The 16,832-nt window shown below is 39.3% G+C and overlaps 1 protein-coding gene across 1 annotated transcript in view; it reads left to right on the top strand.

Moving 5' to 3' along the window:
• The window catches only part of DOCK4 (dedicator of cytokinesis 4), a 282,165-nt gene that overhangs the window by 25,548 nt on the left and 239,785 nt on the right, over positions 1 to 16,832 (top strand). Inside the window, 1 exon segment of the mRNA XM_007469745.1 lies at positions 2,191 to 2,342. Coding sequence (XP_007469807.1) covers positions 2,191 to 2,342 — 152 coding nt within the window.

The following is a 16,832-nucleotide window of genomic DNA, read 5'->3' as shown; positions in this document are numbered from 1 at the left end:
GAGAACCACTGATGTAGATAGATTGGATTCTTTGCAGGAATAAGGGAGCTAATTTTTCTCCTCAGTTTTTAGTGAATGTCATGAATGATGCTGGGAACTTTGCACTGTTTGAAGTAAAGACCAGACATCTCTTTGAGGTCTGTTCTGTTCATAATGTTTTTATATCTGATTTTTCAGCTCTAGCCTTTAGTAGTTATTCTTTTCTTCATAGCAGTTTGCACATTGTTACCCTGAACTTTTAAGTAAATCAGTAAACAAGTTAGCAACTTCAGAAAATAAAAAGCTTGAGAAGTTAAAGAGATGTAGTTTTATGAATGTGTTATGTTTCCTTTGCCCTGTTATAAAGGATTTTTAAAGCCCAAAATAGAGCAACTCTCATAGGAAAAAAAGAATTATGCTTTTTTTTCTAGTTAGAATATTGCTCTGCAGAAAGCCTTTTCTAGTAATTATGGCCAACACATACCACAATGCTGAGGTCCACTTTAAAAGAAAATGCACTTACTCTTCACTTTCACAGAGGCGTGTTCAGTGTACCTGCTGAGTACGATAATTATAGATGCATTTGGTTAATTGCAGTTTTTTAGCTGTCTACTTTTCAAGTGGTTCAATTTAAAAAATAAAAGCATGAAAAAATTCTGGTGATTTTATGCTGTTGCATCTATAATTGTAAATGGCATTTTTTTGCATTCAAATCTTAGTTAGTCATTAGTTATTGAACTATACTTAGAAACATAAAAAGATGGCTAATGTAGACATAGAGTTCTGTACCTTAACCTCAACAAAGGATATGACTCCTTTGGAGTTAATCCCTGAGCTATTAATGTAGTTTTTTAATTGTCAAGTGATCCACAAGAGGTAGCCTCTTTAGTAGTCTGTGTTATGAAAGCAATACTCTTACACATTCTTAGCACCTGTTCCGTTAATTCACAGCCTTTCTGTATGTTTTCCCTGTGCTCTTACCCTGAGTCAGTTCTGCTCACACTGTGGTCCAAGAACTAGCTGGACCGTGAACTGTTTGTAACTGGCCCAAGTACAAAAATGGCGAGTAAACGTTTAGAAACCTTTATAACATTTTGACATTGCCATGGCATTTTTATGGTATTTTATGAAAATATCAATCTGCGGTAGGTTAGGGGGAAAATCCAACCTGGTCCTTCACTGCAGGTAGTTTGAGAAGTACTCTCCTAGATAGTTCATAATTCCCGCTTGCTCTTTCACTCTCAGCTAAAGTGTCATTTTCCCAAGAAACCTTCTCTGACCGCCCAGACACAAGTCAAATTCTCCATTCATCACAGTTGCAGTTTTCTATCCGTTTGTGGGACAATTTTGTTGATGTCTGCTCCCCCTAGTAGAAAAGCTCTATGAAGCCAGGCTGTTTCTGTGTTTACGCATCATTGCATTCCCAGTGCTGGGCTCATAATAGATACGTAACAAGTATATGTTGACTAAATGATCATTCTCATGTTCTCCTCACCCCTGGAACCATGGGTGATTCCTTTCCTTCCTCAACTTGTCGGAACTCTTACTTCCGGTCCCGCCTCCCAAGTATAGCCTAGGCTAGCTGTATTAAGGACGGAAATAAGAGATGGACACAGACTCTATTCCTGCCTTTAGACCCCTCACTGGCTTTCTTAGGTCTGCTTCCCTGTAGCTCTGCAGCAAGATAGAAACATTTTCTTGCTCTAGTGATTGGATATCATTTGATACTGCCCGCCTCAGAAAACTACCGCAAGTTTGAAATTTAGTATGCTTTAAAAGAATTTTTAATTATGAGAAATGCGAAGTCATAGCTACATTGTTCAGCGAAATGGTCAACTAGATACAATTTAGTCTGATTTTTAAAAGATGGTTAATAATTTGTTCTCACCCTGGGAGTTGATGAGGGACGGATAGCATCCTTTGAACTTCATGCTGCCTGAATCTACTCAGTGAGTTGATATCATTTTAACATTAATGATTAAGAAACAAATCTTAAAGCAGGATTCCTTGATGGTCTGCAAACTTCAGTCTTTTATTTTAGTAGTTGGGAGAAAATTTGGAATTTAACATCCAACTAGATACCAAATACACAACTACAACAACAACAAAAAGCACAGGACATCATAATCACACCATAGCTAACTAGCTTGTTGGGTTCCATTATTTAATTTGGCCCATGCTGATCATGTTTTTTGGGGGGGTGTCATTCAGATGGAGCATCGACATCGGAAGAAAGATACCCCAGTGCAGGCCAGCAGTCACCACCTCTTTGTGCAGATGAAAAGCCTCATGTGTTCCAACCTGGGAGAGGAGCTTGAGGTCATCTTTTCACTGTTTGACAGTAAAGAGAATCGACCAATCAGGTAACTGCATGTGGAGATATGACTTGAACTTCTTAATGCTGGAATTGTGGATGTTTGCAACTGGCAGGCTTCAGGATATATGACCTTGTACATTTTTCCTCTATCAGCCTGTTTTCTCATCTGTAGAACTCTGTGAATTTCTAAGCTGCCTAACTTCTGGGTGTTTCCCCGAAAATTAGATGAAATGATGCATGCAAACGTTTTTTGAAAAACTCAAAAGGGCTGTGGAACCATAATTATTATTAAATGAAAGTATGTCATTGATATCAGGTCTGTTATTTGAGTTATTTTGTATTGATAATGCAAGGAGGACATAATATCTCTAAAATCTGAAGTTTGTTTGCTTATCAAGTTCAATACATTGCATTTTTCAAATTTTCAGTAAGCAATTATATTATTCTTACCCTGTCTGCATCAAATGATATTGAGAGACAACTAAATACTTGGAAACCTTCCCATGAGAGTTTCAGAGCTGGGAAATAATAAACAATTTTCACCTACCTTTTTCTTCTTTCTCTGTCTTACCTGTTGTAGTTCTCTTATGGCAAGTTTTCAAAATTTAGGAGAAACTTACAGTGGACGTTTTGGTTGTTATCCAAAGGTCTCAACTTTTTTTGAGACTTTTTTTATGTCTAAAATTTTTTAAGTCTTAAAGTTGAGCACAATCCACACCATCTTTTACATTAAAATTTTTAAATTTGAATTTGGAATTAAAATTGTACCACAAATTACACATAATGACCCAATTGTACCACACTTTAAAGAAATAGTACTTACTAAAATAAACGTTGACGATTTTAAGCAACAATGAGCCACATATATTGCTTTGTAAATATAAAATAATCTTGGAGTATTTTCTGGTAAAAAAAAAATCTTTGGGCTTCCCTGGTGGCGCAGTGCTTGAGAGTCCGCCTGCCGATGCAGGAGACGCGGGTTCGTGCCCCGTTTCGGGAAGATCCCACATGCCGCGGAGCGGCTGGGCCCGTGAGCCATGGCCACTGAGCCTGCGCGTCCGGAGCCTGTGCTCCGCAAATGGGAGAGGCCACAACAGTGAGAGGCCCGCATAACGCAAGAAAAAAAAAAAAAAAAAAAAAAAAAAAAAAAAATCTTTTTCTAGGAAATATGTGTGAAGTTTATTTTTAGTGCATTTATAGCCATAAAATCTTTGGTGAATTAACTTATATGTTATTCATTACCTACTAGAAAGTGTACTTTCTATTTCTTGACAGTGGACTGTGTCCATAGAATTTTTTAATTTTTTAAATTTTATTTATTTTTGGTTGCATTGGGTCTTTGTTGCTGCACGCGGGCTTTCTCTGGTTGCAGCGAGCGGGGGCTACTCTTCGTTGCAGTGCGTGGGCTTCTCATTGCTGTGGCTTCTTCTGTTGCGGAGCACAGGCTCTAGGTGCTTGGGCGTCAGTAGTTGTGGCATGTGGGTTCAGTAGTTGTGGTTCATGAGCTCTAGAGCGCAGGCTCAGTAGTTGTGGAGCACGGGCTTAGTTGCTCCTCAGCATGTGGGATCATCCCGGACCAGGGCTCGAACCCATGTCGCCTGCATTGGCCGGCGGATTCTTAACCACTGCGCCACCAGGGAAGTCCTGTGTTCATAGAATTTAATGGTGGTGGTTTTGTGCAGCAAGGACAGGGTTTATGAGGTGTGGAAATAACAATGGTAATTCAGTTTCAAAATCGATTTTATATACTGTTGGAGAAAATGAATCAGTGAGTTAAAAAACTCTTCCCCTTTCCCAAATCAACACCACTAAAAAGGGAAGATAAAGGCCTGAGAAAAGGATTCAAGTTACAGCTTAGCACTGGCTTTAGACATGTAAAAGATTATTTAGAGATAATGCCTGCTTACATATTGAAGTGTGTGTTAGAAAGCTTGGTTTCCAGGTAGTATAGTTTAACCAAAGTCTTCATAACATTGTCTGTATAATGTATGGTCTCTAAAATATTTAACAAGCTATTGTTTGTTATGGATTGTAACAGGGAGAAATGAGGTCACTCTTTTGCTCATTCCTGTTCAGCTAAAGTTTTTGAGGAATATACATTCCCCTTTGCCACTCAAATTGCATTTATGTAGGATTAATATTAGCTGGTCTTTCAGTTTTGTCTTGTTACAAACATTTTCAGATTTTCTAAAATGTTCTTTTAGGTTTTGATCGACAGAGTTCCCTTTCTTTTATTCCTACTTACTTGGTGAAAGTAGGAAAATAACCTGGGTACAGAAACCCCAAAATATTGTTTTTGTGGTCCCTAGGTTCAGGCTGGGAGCTGGGCCTTTTACCTGCTCTGGATGTGGTTGGGGCGCCTTATATGCCTGCCTCCCTCCTCTGCCCTCCCTCCTTCCCCCTCCCGGTTTTATCCCCTCCACCCTCTCCCCCTCCCCTCTTGCTTCCCCTCTCCCTACCGTCTCCCTTTCCCTCTGTCGCACACACCTGATACAGAATGACCCTAGGAGAAATCAAGCCTGAATTTCTCTCCCCTGCTTCTACTCACTGAGTTTGGCCATTGGCTCTCACCTCCCAAACTCATAATCACTATAAAGGTGATTGACAAAAGAATGAGTAAGAGTGAAAATACCCACTTACTAGACGTTTGGAACCATCTCAGATTTCTTTTCTTGACTCTCTGAGGCCTCTGATAGCACAGCGATTATTCTTTTAGGGAGTGTTCAAAACCTTGCTGTGAGTAGCTCGGATTCACACTGCACAGGGTGGTGTCACCATTACCTTTTGAAGAGGCCTTAGGATGCACAGATCTGAGGACTGGGCTTGATTCTTGTCTCTGCAGTTGACTGCTGCTGCCCTGATCCTTTCACTTACCTCTGTCTTTTCCTTCATCTGGAAACTGGTGACAAGTCTTGCTTCCCTCACTGCTTCTGGCGTAGCTGATGAGTGTAAAGTATTTGCATCTTCACAGAAAAAGGTATTATAAATGCAAGATATGATTTTTGAGGCACTGTTGTGTTTCTTCTTACGTCCAACAATGAATGCAGTGTGGGATGTGGGGGTATTTTAAAATCAACTCATATTACTTTTTTAAACTTCTTATTTTAGAAAATTTCAGATGTATAAAAAAGTAATATAATATCATGAAGCTTCATGGACCTACCACCAGTGACAAGAGTGATTGACTCAGGGCTGATCTTGTTTTAACCACATCCCTTTCTAGTCCTCCTCTTTGCCCCCAGCTTATTGGAGGCAAATCCCAGACATCAAATTTTCATATGTAAATATTACAGGGTGTACCTATCTGTTAAAAAAAAAAAAAAAAAGGTACTCTAAAGAAATTGCCACCCACAAAATAAATATTCCCTTAACATCATCAGATATCCATTTCCAGTCTATTCAGAGTTCTGCTGTTGACTGGTGTAGATTGTTTTACAGATTCCAAATTTGTAATTTGTAATTTACGTGATCCAAATAAAGTCCATCCATTGCATGGTTGATAAGTTTGCCAGTCACTTTTCCGTTATAGTTTCCCTTTCCCTCTCTCTCTTAAATTCCTTATAATTTATTTGTTGAAGAGAATGGATAATTTGATTTTTTATTTCTTTTTCAGCATTCGAAGTCCAATCCAAACCATAAAATTTACTAGGCAAAAGATGGTATAGTTCAGGGAATGCTTTTGTTGTTAAATAGAATCATTAGTGCTGTAATTTACAGAAAATAAAATACAATCTAAGTGTAATCTTTATGGTGTTGCCCTGACCATTAATCACAGGAAATTACCTTGTCCAGGTACAGGTGGAGGGGCCAACATGTACAAACCCTGTAGAAGTTTGATTAGGAAAGATAGATGTTTATTCCTCTCACAAGGCAGACAACTGGCTAGGACTTTTTCATTTAACTTACCTCCTCTAAGAAGCAAACAGCCAGCATTTTATTGAGCACTAACCATCTGCCAGACTTGGTGAATGCTTTAAATATATTATCATCACTGATTGTATAGGTGAGGTAGCAAGGCACAGAAAGGTTAGGGAACTTGCCTAAGTTTACAAACTGGCAAGAGGCAAAGCACAGAGTGACAAGCCAGTGATCTGGCCCCAGAGTTTGCCCTGTGAACACCCCCTTCCTGCACTGGCCTCAGCCACGTTCCTCCTCAAGGGCTTCAGTATTTGTCTGAACATTTCCATCATTGAGCAGGATTTTATTGCCCAGAGTGAGAGCTTCAGGGACTGATAGCCCTAATAATAAGTTGTTATAAATTATTGATAGTGATAACACTGAAACTAATATAGGGTCTCAGAAATATTCTATGCTATAGAAATTGATTTTTCAAATTGAGTCCTTCTCAAGATACTTTAAGAATAGCAAAAAAGCATCAACTCTTACTGTGTGCCAGTGATCAAAATCTTAGATTCAGTACTTGGAGATGTCAAATGCAAAAGGAGTCAACACATGAAAATTACCCCCTCTAGTTCACTGTGTGGAGAAATGAAGCACATGGTATTTCCTCAGTACCAGGAAGGGTACGTTTTCTGACAGAGACTTAAAACAATTAGTCATTGATGTTGAGCTATGTTTAGAAAGCCCATTAATATTATTCGAAACAGTTTCTGCCTGAAGGTGACCTAGAATATTAAGCCTCTGATGCATGTTGCAGACACCTGTTACTGTACCAGAAAGATGCAGGCATATTCTGACAGCATCTTGCTAACATACACCTACCCTGTACTTCTTTTCCTTTTTTCCTTCCTCATTTGTTCATGTAACAGCATCTGCCCAGAGCCCCTGGCAGGTACAGCTACTTTGGACTCAATTATCATCAGAAATAACATACTTTAGTTTATTTGAGTGAGTTTTGCACAGTCTTTGACATGATTTCTCACCATAAAAGATAATTTCTTAGTTAAAAAAAATGTTTGCCAAATTAAGTTTTATATGAGTAAAATATTTTTAGAGAGCATCTATCTGGTTGAAAGTTTGTAATTTCTCCAAGCTGTAAGGGTATAGCTAGAAGAGTCAGGGAATCATTTCCCTAGATAGCATCTGTAATTTCATTTTATTCAGTTCTATTCAGTTTATTTAACTAACACTTATATGCCATATAACACAACCATGTGCCAGACACTGTTCTAAGCTGTTTAATAAATATTAACTTATTTATCCCTTGTAACAACCTTACGAGGTAGGTAATATTAATACAGTCTTCGCTTGGTATCCGTGGGGAATTGGTTCAGGACCTCCTTCAGGTACCAAAATCCGCAGATACTCAAGTCCCTTACATAAAATGGCATAGTATTTGCATATAACATGCACACATCCTCCCATGTACTTTTAATCATCTCTAAATTACTTATAATACCTAATAAAATATAAATACTATTTAAATAGTTGCTGTTTGAAACTTTCTGGAATATTTTTTCCTGAATATTTTCTATCTGCAGTTGATTGAATCTGCGGATGCAGTACCTACAGATACGGAAGGCTGACTATATCTCCATTTTTTATAGATTGGGAAAGTGAGGCACAGAAAGATTAATAACTTGCCCAAGGCCACACAGCTGGTATATAGTGGAGTTGTATTTTAACATGCAGTCTGATCAGGCATCACTGTTCTTAATCACTTTTCTATACCCATTCTCATGAACTTCGATATTATTAGTAATCTGTCTTCTTCCGCAACCAAAATTTTACTCACCAGTGTATAGCAAGGGGTCTGTTGAGGGTTTTTCCTTTTGTTTTGTTTTTTTAAGAAACTGAAGTGGAAGAGGCTTGAGCTTATTAAGAATTGACAGGAAGGATCCAATAACCTGGGAGAGGTTTCACTCATGGGAGAGGGGAGGTCATTGCTGGATCAAGGTCCCTTCGAAGATATCAGGAAACAACCTTGAAATTGCAGGTGGGGAGATCAGCCAAGGACCGGAGAAAGGGAGAAAGGGCAGAGAGTGGATGTGCATAAACTGGGGTATAGGACTGGGAATATCAGGGGTGAGGGGATTTGTATAAAGAAATCAAACCACAGGTTTGGTTCCAGACAACTGAAATAAAGTGAGTATCACAATAAAGCAAGTCACACGAATTTTTTGGTTTCCTGGTGCATACAAAAGTTATGTTTACACTATACTATAGTCTTTGTGTCTGAAAAAAAAAGTGCATATCTTAATCAAAAAATACTTTATTGTTGGGCTTCCCTGGTGGCACAGTGGTTGAGAGTCCGCCTGCCGATGCTGGGGACGTGGGTTCGTGCCCCAGTCCGGGAAGATCCCACATGCCGTGGAGCGGCTGGGCCCGTGAGCCATGGCCACTGAGCCTGCGCGTCCGGAACCTGTGCTCCGCAACGGGAGAGGCCATAACAGTGAGAGGCCCGCGTACCGCAAAAACAAAGAAACAACACAAAAGCTTCATTGCTAAAAAATGCTAACCATCATCTGAGCCCTCATCTTTTTTGCTGGTGGAGTGTCTTGCCACCAGCAAGACATATTGATGGTGCTGACTGATGAGGGTGGTCGTCACTGAAGGCTGGGGTGGCTGTGACACTTTCTTCAACTAAGACATCAGTGAATTTTGCTGCATCAGTTGACTCTTTTTTTCCATGAACGATCTCTCTGTAGCATGCAATGCTGTTTGATAGCATTTTACCCACAGCAGAACTTCTTTCAAAAATGGGAGTCAGTCCTCTTAAACCCTGCCTTATCAACTAAGTTCATATAATATTATAGATCCTTTGTTGTCATTTCAGCCATCTTCACAGCATCTTCACCAGGAATAGATTTCATCTCAAGAAACCACTTTCATTGCTCATCCTTAAGAAACCACTTCTCATCCTTTCGAGGTTAAATATGAGATTGCAGCCATTCAGTCACATCTTCAGGCTCCACTTCTAATTGCAGTTCTCTTGCTGTGTCCACCACATCTGCAGTTACTTCCTCCACTGAAGTCTTGAACTCCTCAAACTCATCCATGAGGGTTGGGATCAACTTCTTCCAAGCTCCTGTTAATGTTATTTAGGCATCTTCCCATGAAGCACAAGTGTTTTCTTAATGGCATCTTGAATGATGAATCCTTTCAGAGGCTTTCAATTGACTTTGCCCAGATCCACAAGAGGAGTCACTATCTATGGCAGCTATAGCCTTACAAATTGTATTTCTTAAATAATAAGACTTGGAAGTCGAAATGACTCCTTGATCCGTGAGCTGCAGAATGGATGTTGTGTTAGCAGGCATGAAAACAGCATGAGTCTTGTTGTACTTCTCCATCGGAGATCTTAGGTGACCAGGTACATTGTCAATGAACAGTAATATTTTAAAAGGAATCTCTTTTTCCAGGAGACTAGGTCTCTACAGTGGCCTTAAAATATTCAGTAAACCATATTGTAAACAGATATGATGTCATCCAGGAATTGTTGTATCATTTATAGAGCATAGGCACAGTAGATTTAGCATCATTCTTAAAGGCTCTACAGTTTTCAGAATGGTAGACAAGCACTGGCTTCAACTTAAAGTCACCAGCTGCATTAGCCTCAAATAGGAGAGTCAGCCTGTCCTTTGAAGTTTTGAAGCCAGGCACTGACTTCTCCTCTCCACCTATGAAAGTCCTAGATGGCATCTTCTTCTGGTATAAGGCTGTTGTGTCTACCTTAAAAATCTGTTGTTTGGTGTGGCCACCTTCATGGATTATCTTAGCTGGATCTTCTGGATAACTTGTTGCAGCTTCTACATCAGCACTTGCTGCTTCACCTGGCACTTTGATGTTATGGAGACGGCTTCTTACCTTAAACCCCATGAACCAACCTCCGCTAGCTTCAAACATTTCTTCTGCAACTTTCTCACCTCTCTCAGCCTTCAGAGAATTGATGAGAGTTAGGGCCTTTCTCTGGATCTGGCTTTGGCTGAAGGGAATGTTGTGGCTGGTTTTATCTCTGTCCAGACCACTAAAATTTTCTCCATATCATCAATAAAGCTGTTTTGCTCTTTACTTTTCATGTGTTCACCGGAGTAGCACTTTTCATTTCCTTCAAGAACTTTCCCTTTGTGCAGTCACATCTTGGCTAACCGGTGTGAGAGGCCTAGCTTTCAGCCTGTCTCAGCTTTCCACATGCCTTCCTCATGAAGCTTAATCGTTTCTAGCTTTTGAGTTAAAGTGAGAAACATGCGGCTCTTCCTTTCATTTGAATGCCTGGAGGCCATTGTAGGGTTATTAATTGTCCTTATTTCAGTATTATTGTATCTCAGAGAACAGGGAGGCCCTAGGAGAGGGAGAGAGATGAGGAACATCTCATGATGGTGGAGCAGTCAGATCATACACCCAACTTGTATGGGCGCAGTTCGAGATGCCCCCAAAGAATTGCAATAGTAACATCAGAGATCACCAATTACGGGTCACTATGACAAATATAATAATAATGAAAAAGTCTGAAATATTGCTAGAATTACGAAAACCTGACACAGAGACCTGAAATGAGCAAATGTTGGAAAACGGGCACCGATAGACTTGCACTACACAGGTTTGTCACAGACCTTCAATTTGTAAAAAATGCAACATCTGTGAAGTGCAATAAAGCGAAGCACAATCAAATGAGGTCTGCTTGTACTTAGCATCATATGCTACAAATGTTTCTTTCAGCTTGCATTTAAAATTGGATGTCGTACTATTTGGTGATAGAAATAGTCGTAGCGTTTATGTTTTTCATAGTCTGTGCAGCTGTGGATGTGTGTATTCTTATCTTTCCTGTGTTGACTTGTTAATATGTCAGTTAATCTACAACAGAGTGTAAGTTACATGGGCCAATGAAAATGACATAGTCCACTTGTTGACTATTTCCCTTATAACTTTCAGTTATTTGGTTACTGCTATATTCTAAGTTTCAGGACTAATCTGTTACTGTATTTCATTCTCACCAGAGGATATATTTAATAGGGCCTAAGTGCCACCAGTGAGCTCTCAGCCTAGTATAGGGCTGCTTATATACGTGTAAGCTGTTGGCACGGGCTTTTATTTGAGAAAAAAGCACAGAGTAGTGCTTCTCTAAAAAGTCTTATCCTAGTGATTAAATACAAAAAGTCTTTTCATAGTAATTAAGTTCAGATAATGTTGACTTTCCTGCTGGTACCTTATTCACATACTTGACTGAAGTTATGTGCTTTTTCTACCGTCACACAGTTAAGCTCTCCATTTTCATTAAATGCTTCATTTCCATATAAATTTTATATTGCCTAAAATTACCTTCTTTTTTAGTATACTCCAGTTCTGTCATTTAAGAAAAAGTAGTGAATATTATTGGTGAGGCACAGATGTTTTTTTTTTATATGAACTCATTCTGGACTATATCTGAATTTCTCTCCATCCTCAAGACTCAGATCTTGTATCTTGTGCAGATACCACTCTATAGTATATAAGTGGCCAGGCTGTAGAGTCAGAGGATCTGCCATTGCCATTCAGTAGCTACCTCAGCCTGGGCAAATTAATTCATGTCTCTTATGTCTGTAATTTATCTGCTAAAAGAGGATAATAATAGTACTTCTCTCATGGGATTATTTGAGGATTACATGAGATAATGCATGTACTTCTTAGTCTAATGCTTGACACCGGGTCATTGGTCAGTAATTATAAGCTATGATGATGATGATTAAAAACGGGAACTGTACTTTAACATAACCAGAAATGATATGTGGTGTTTGGTCTTGAATTCTTAAAGAAATCATACAGTCTAAGGAATTATTATTAATTTTTAAGGTATGTGTTATTATAGTTATATAAGATTTAGAGAGACTAGTAAACAGGTCGAATGGCACCAGGGATATGATTTGCTTTAAAATACTTTAGCAACAGAAAAAAAAAAGAGAGAAAAACAGAGAAAGAACAAAGGGATAGGCGGAGCAGTATGACAGAATTGAATGGTTGTGAATTCCTTGTGACAAGTCTATGGGTGCTTGCTTTACCTTTTAGCATATAGTATGTATGGTTAATGAATTACCTCCTTAAAATTATCAATGTTTTATGCATGTGGGCAGTAAAGCAATGAGGGCAGGCATTTTTTTTCAATCTCTTCGAAAGAAGACAGGTTTATTAATCTGATCTAGTCACTAGCCCCATATATGGTTTGGATTCCATTCTGCCTTGAATAATAATCCTGGGTTCCTTTGAACTGACAATGATATTTTTGATAATGTTTTTGGCAGAACTTAACAGGAATGTTTTCTGAAGGTCTAGGGCATTCAGTATTATAATAACACATACATTACAATAGTATTATCTTTAAACCATAAGCTTTGACTCATATATAAAACAAAATAGGCAACTTTTAGAAGATTAATGTTCTGTGAGAGGGAATACCTTATATGCTTAAGCAAAATCCTGTGTCTATATAAAGACCAGCTTCCCCAAAAGTCTGAATTAATAAAGGTTTGTCCTAAACAACAAGATCCTACTGTATAACACAGGGAACTGTATTCAATATCCTGTGATAAACCATAATGAAAAAGAATGTATATATGTATAACTGAGTCACTTTGATGTACAGCAGAAATTAACACAACATTATAACTCAACTCAACTATACTTAAATAAATTTTTTAAAAAATAATAAAAAAAATAGAGATTTGTTCTCCCAAAGGTGAGGAAACCACTCACCACTCCCTTGTTCATTCATTCACACATCACACAGTGCACAGGATTAGCAGTTGTGTGCGAGCAGCATGAGGCCCTGCTGGAGACCCAAAGGTGACTCCTGGAGCAGATGGCAGAAGGGATCCAGGACACATGTGAAGGCAGCTCTTTCGAGAAGGAGGAAGGTCGCTTCTTCTACTAATGTGGGAGGGAAGGAGGGCGCTGAAATGGGTGTAAGATACTGAAATGGAAAACAGGGACTGGGTCTGTGGCCTTGATCTTTTATAAGGAAAGTGGGGAAACAAGATGAGCTGCTGCTGGAGAGCAAAAGAGAGAATGAAAGGGAGTTCGGGGCTGAAAGTGAGTTGCAGGAACAAGGTCAGCAGCCTTTGAGCAAAAATGTGATAGGAAGTGAGTTAGTGATGAAAAATGGAACTGCTAAGTGCAGGACGGGACCTCCAAAGAGAGACATCTGAAATTGGTGGTGAATCCTGGCTCCCCAGTTAGACAGCTTTTGCCAGGTATGCTCAGAAAAGAGGTGTCAGGTGGTAGAGCTGGAGTCTGACGCATCACAGTTGGAAAAAACTGAGACTGGGAATCTAGCAGGAGGAAGAGAATTAAAGACATTACAACAATAGCTTCCATCTGGTCTCTTCAGAGGCTGATGTGATCTAATTGCCTTTCATTTTTAAGAGGAAATTAAAGAATTAGGGCTTCTTTTGAAAAGACTTAGTTACTGGGAAAATTTTTAAAAACCTTACAGAAGGGAGCTGTTGGTGAGAGTAGTTCTTTAGCCCACTCTTGGAAAAGATGCTAATATTTTTGTGTCTATATTATAGTACATAACACAGTTAAGGGAGCACATATGATTCTTTAATTCTCTGAGCACTGTGCTAGAATTTCTCATTTCATACCTCATTTATAACTTATTATAGTGTGATCACACAAATTCAGTCTCTATATTTTTACATAAATTAGGAGCATTTGTTGTTTTGAACGTAGAAAGATAGTTGGCATAGATCTCTTTTTACAGTTTTATGTTATAAAATTAACTCAAACTTATAACCTCTCCAAAGTACAGCAATAATGGTGGGGAAAGTGTCTGACTGGCCATGCATGCAGGGAGCACAACTCTATTTGAGAACAGAAATAGAAGAAGGCATTCAAAGGTCCTCCTTGGACTGTGGCAATATCAACAATTCCACGCGGCCCAGAGTGCTTCCTGCTGTGTGTAGACATGCTGGCACAGAGTCCCCTGTGGGTGTCTGTACATCACTGACCCACAGTGACCTTCCCTCGGGCTTCCTCTTTAAAGGCATGAGTGCTTTCCACTCTCCCCCTTCTTTGCCATCATTTGATTCTTCTAGCAGGTGCATGAAAATTGGGATTGTTGTCACTTCGAAGTTAATCAGATTCTGTGGTTTGCTCCCCCTTTGGTCACACTTCTGTTGCATAGAAGAAAAAAAATTGAGATGTAGTGATGTTAATAGGAGAGATTTTAAGAAATGGACCAGGAGGAGGATCTAAATTAAAACAAAAACAAGGGGCTTCCCTGGTGGTGCAGTGGTCGAGAGTCCGCCTGCTGGTGCAGGGGACACGGGTTCGTGCCCCGGTCCGGAAAGATCCCACATGCCGGGGAGCGGCTGGGCCCGTGAGCCATGGCCACTGAGCCTGCGCGTCCGGAACCTGTGCTCCGCAACGGGAGAGGCCACAACAGTGAGAGGCCCGCGTACCGCAAAAAAAAAAAAACACACACACACAAAAAAACCAAGCAAACAAATAACTCTATTCATGCTGAGAACACCCAGTGTAGAAGTGATCCACAGTTTTTCTCTGTAGCATTTTAAGAGCCACACAATTCCAATTATTTTTGAAATTTTAAATTACTACATTATTATAAGAATAAGTGGCTGGAACTTTAAAGTGGCAGAAAACCAAAAACTCATAGAGTAAATGTATTCAGAACTGGCTTTCTCATCCCCTTTATCTCTAAACACTTACTCAGCCAATTTGTCTCATTGTACTTAAACAGTGCAGAGTTGTAGAAATTGATCAGAAGGGCTTTCCACCCCTATTCCTGTGTTTTAAAAGATGACCAGTTGGGGGGCTTCCCTGGTGGCGCAGTGGTTGAGAGTCCGCCTGCCGATGCAGGGGATACGGGTTCGTGCCCCGGTCTGGGAGGATCCCACGTGCCGTGGAGCGGCTGGGCCCGTGAGCCGTGGCCGCTGGGCCTGCTCATCCGGAGCCTGTGCTCCACAGTGGGAGAGGCCACAACGGTGGGGGGCCCCCATACCGCAAAAAAAAAAAAAAAAAAAAAAAAAAAGATGACCAGTTGGGTGTTCTTTTCACCAGGATTCTGGTCGTCTCTGCCTGCTCTCCTCTGCCCTGTGTCTGCTGCCTATAGAGAATTCAGATTAATTTAGTTTTCCTAAATTCACTACCAATCAAATCATGCTCACACATAGCAACCCACCTTACAAGGACTTCTTTGCTCTTCATTGCCATTTGTGCTGTAAGGTGATTCACCGTTAACAAAGGAATTACTCGTGATACGGTCCTCGTTAGTTCCTTTTCTGAAAACAAGACTTTACCCTTTCCTTATCTTTCTGTTCCTAGCACCTTGCAGAGTGCCCTACACAGACTGGGCATCGATGCAGTTAAAGGAAGTTTACAAGACTCTCACTGTTGTTGAGGCAAAGTATTAAAAGATTATGTCATTATTGTCTTAATTTTTTCTGTCTTCCTTCCACTCCAGTGGGGATGTGCTTATTAATAAGAGAGAGAACTGAAGGTTGAGTGCATCAGCAATGGTAATGGATTTATTTCAGGTTCTCCTGTGTTAATCAGAACTCTGCTGTCAGACATGTCTCTATGGGAGCATCATTTGCAAAATCTGTCCTGCTAAAAAAAAAAAAAAGTAAATAAAAATTAGCAGATAAATTTATGGACAGTCCCCGACTTACAGTGGTTCAACTTAGGATTTTTTGACTTCACAGTGGTGTGAAAGCAATACACATTTACTGGAAACTGTACTTTGAATTTTGATCTTTCCCTGGGCTAGCCATATTCGGTACAATGCTCTTGTAAAGCTGAATGGTTTTATCAGGACGTAACCCTGTAAGTTGAGGAGTATCTGTGTAGCGTCTTCTCCTAAGTATTTCCATTTAGAGATCTTTGACTACAAGTTAAACAGACTGCATCTTTTTATTTCCATTGAGCAACATAGGTTTCACACTATTGCTGTTGAATCACTGATCTTCATTCATTCAGCAAACAATTACTGCTCTCCTCGGGGAAAGGCACTGATCTGGGCATTGGGGACACATCAATGAATTAAAAAAAAAAAAATTCTTGCCCTCCCAGAACTTACATTCTATTGATGTTCAAAATACTATTAAGCTTTAAGTCAAGAAATATTTTTAAAGGCTAGAGTTTCTCTTTGTATGGTAACCAGTATTGCTGTTTTTGTTTCACCAAAAATACTTGTGGTGTCTAAAGCAATGCTTCCTAAACTTTTCAGTGCCTAAATTTCATTTTCAAACTTATGAAAACTATGGAGCTCTACAGAAAATAATATACCTATCCTCATACACATGAACATTTGCATATCAGTGTAGAGGCTTTGTACCTCCCTGGTTAAAAAGAAAAAGCATTTGACCTTTAGAAAGTCCAATTGCGTGGGTCATCTTGTTAATAAATAGTATTTAATGATGATTTAGATACTTTTCTTTTTTTTAGATGGAAGTATAGTTGATTTATAATAATGTGTTAGTTTCAGGTGTACAGCAAAATGATTCAGTTATACATATACGTATTTTTTTTTCAGATTCTTTTCCATTACAGGTTATTATAGTTCCCTGTGCTATACAGAAAATCCTTATTGTTTATCTATTTTTATATCTAGTGGTTTGTATCTGTTAATCCCATACTCCTA

This window comes from Lipotes vexillifer, unplaced genomic scaffold, assembly GCF_000442215.2.
Source record: "Lipotes vexillifer unplaced genomic scaffold, Lipotes_vexillifer_v1.1 scaffold597, whole genome shotgun sequence".
NCBI classification, from domain to species: domain Eukaryota; kingdom Metazoa; phylum Chordata; class Mammalia; order Artiodactyla; family Lipotidae; genus Lipotes; species Lipotes vexillifer.
The sequence above is the reverse complement of the archived record's forward strand: the minus strand, read 5'-3'. Positions and strand labels throughout refer to the sequence as shown.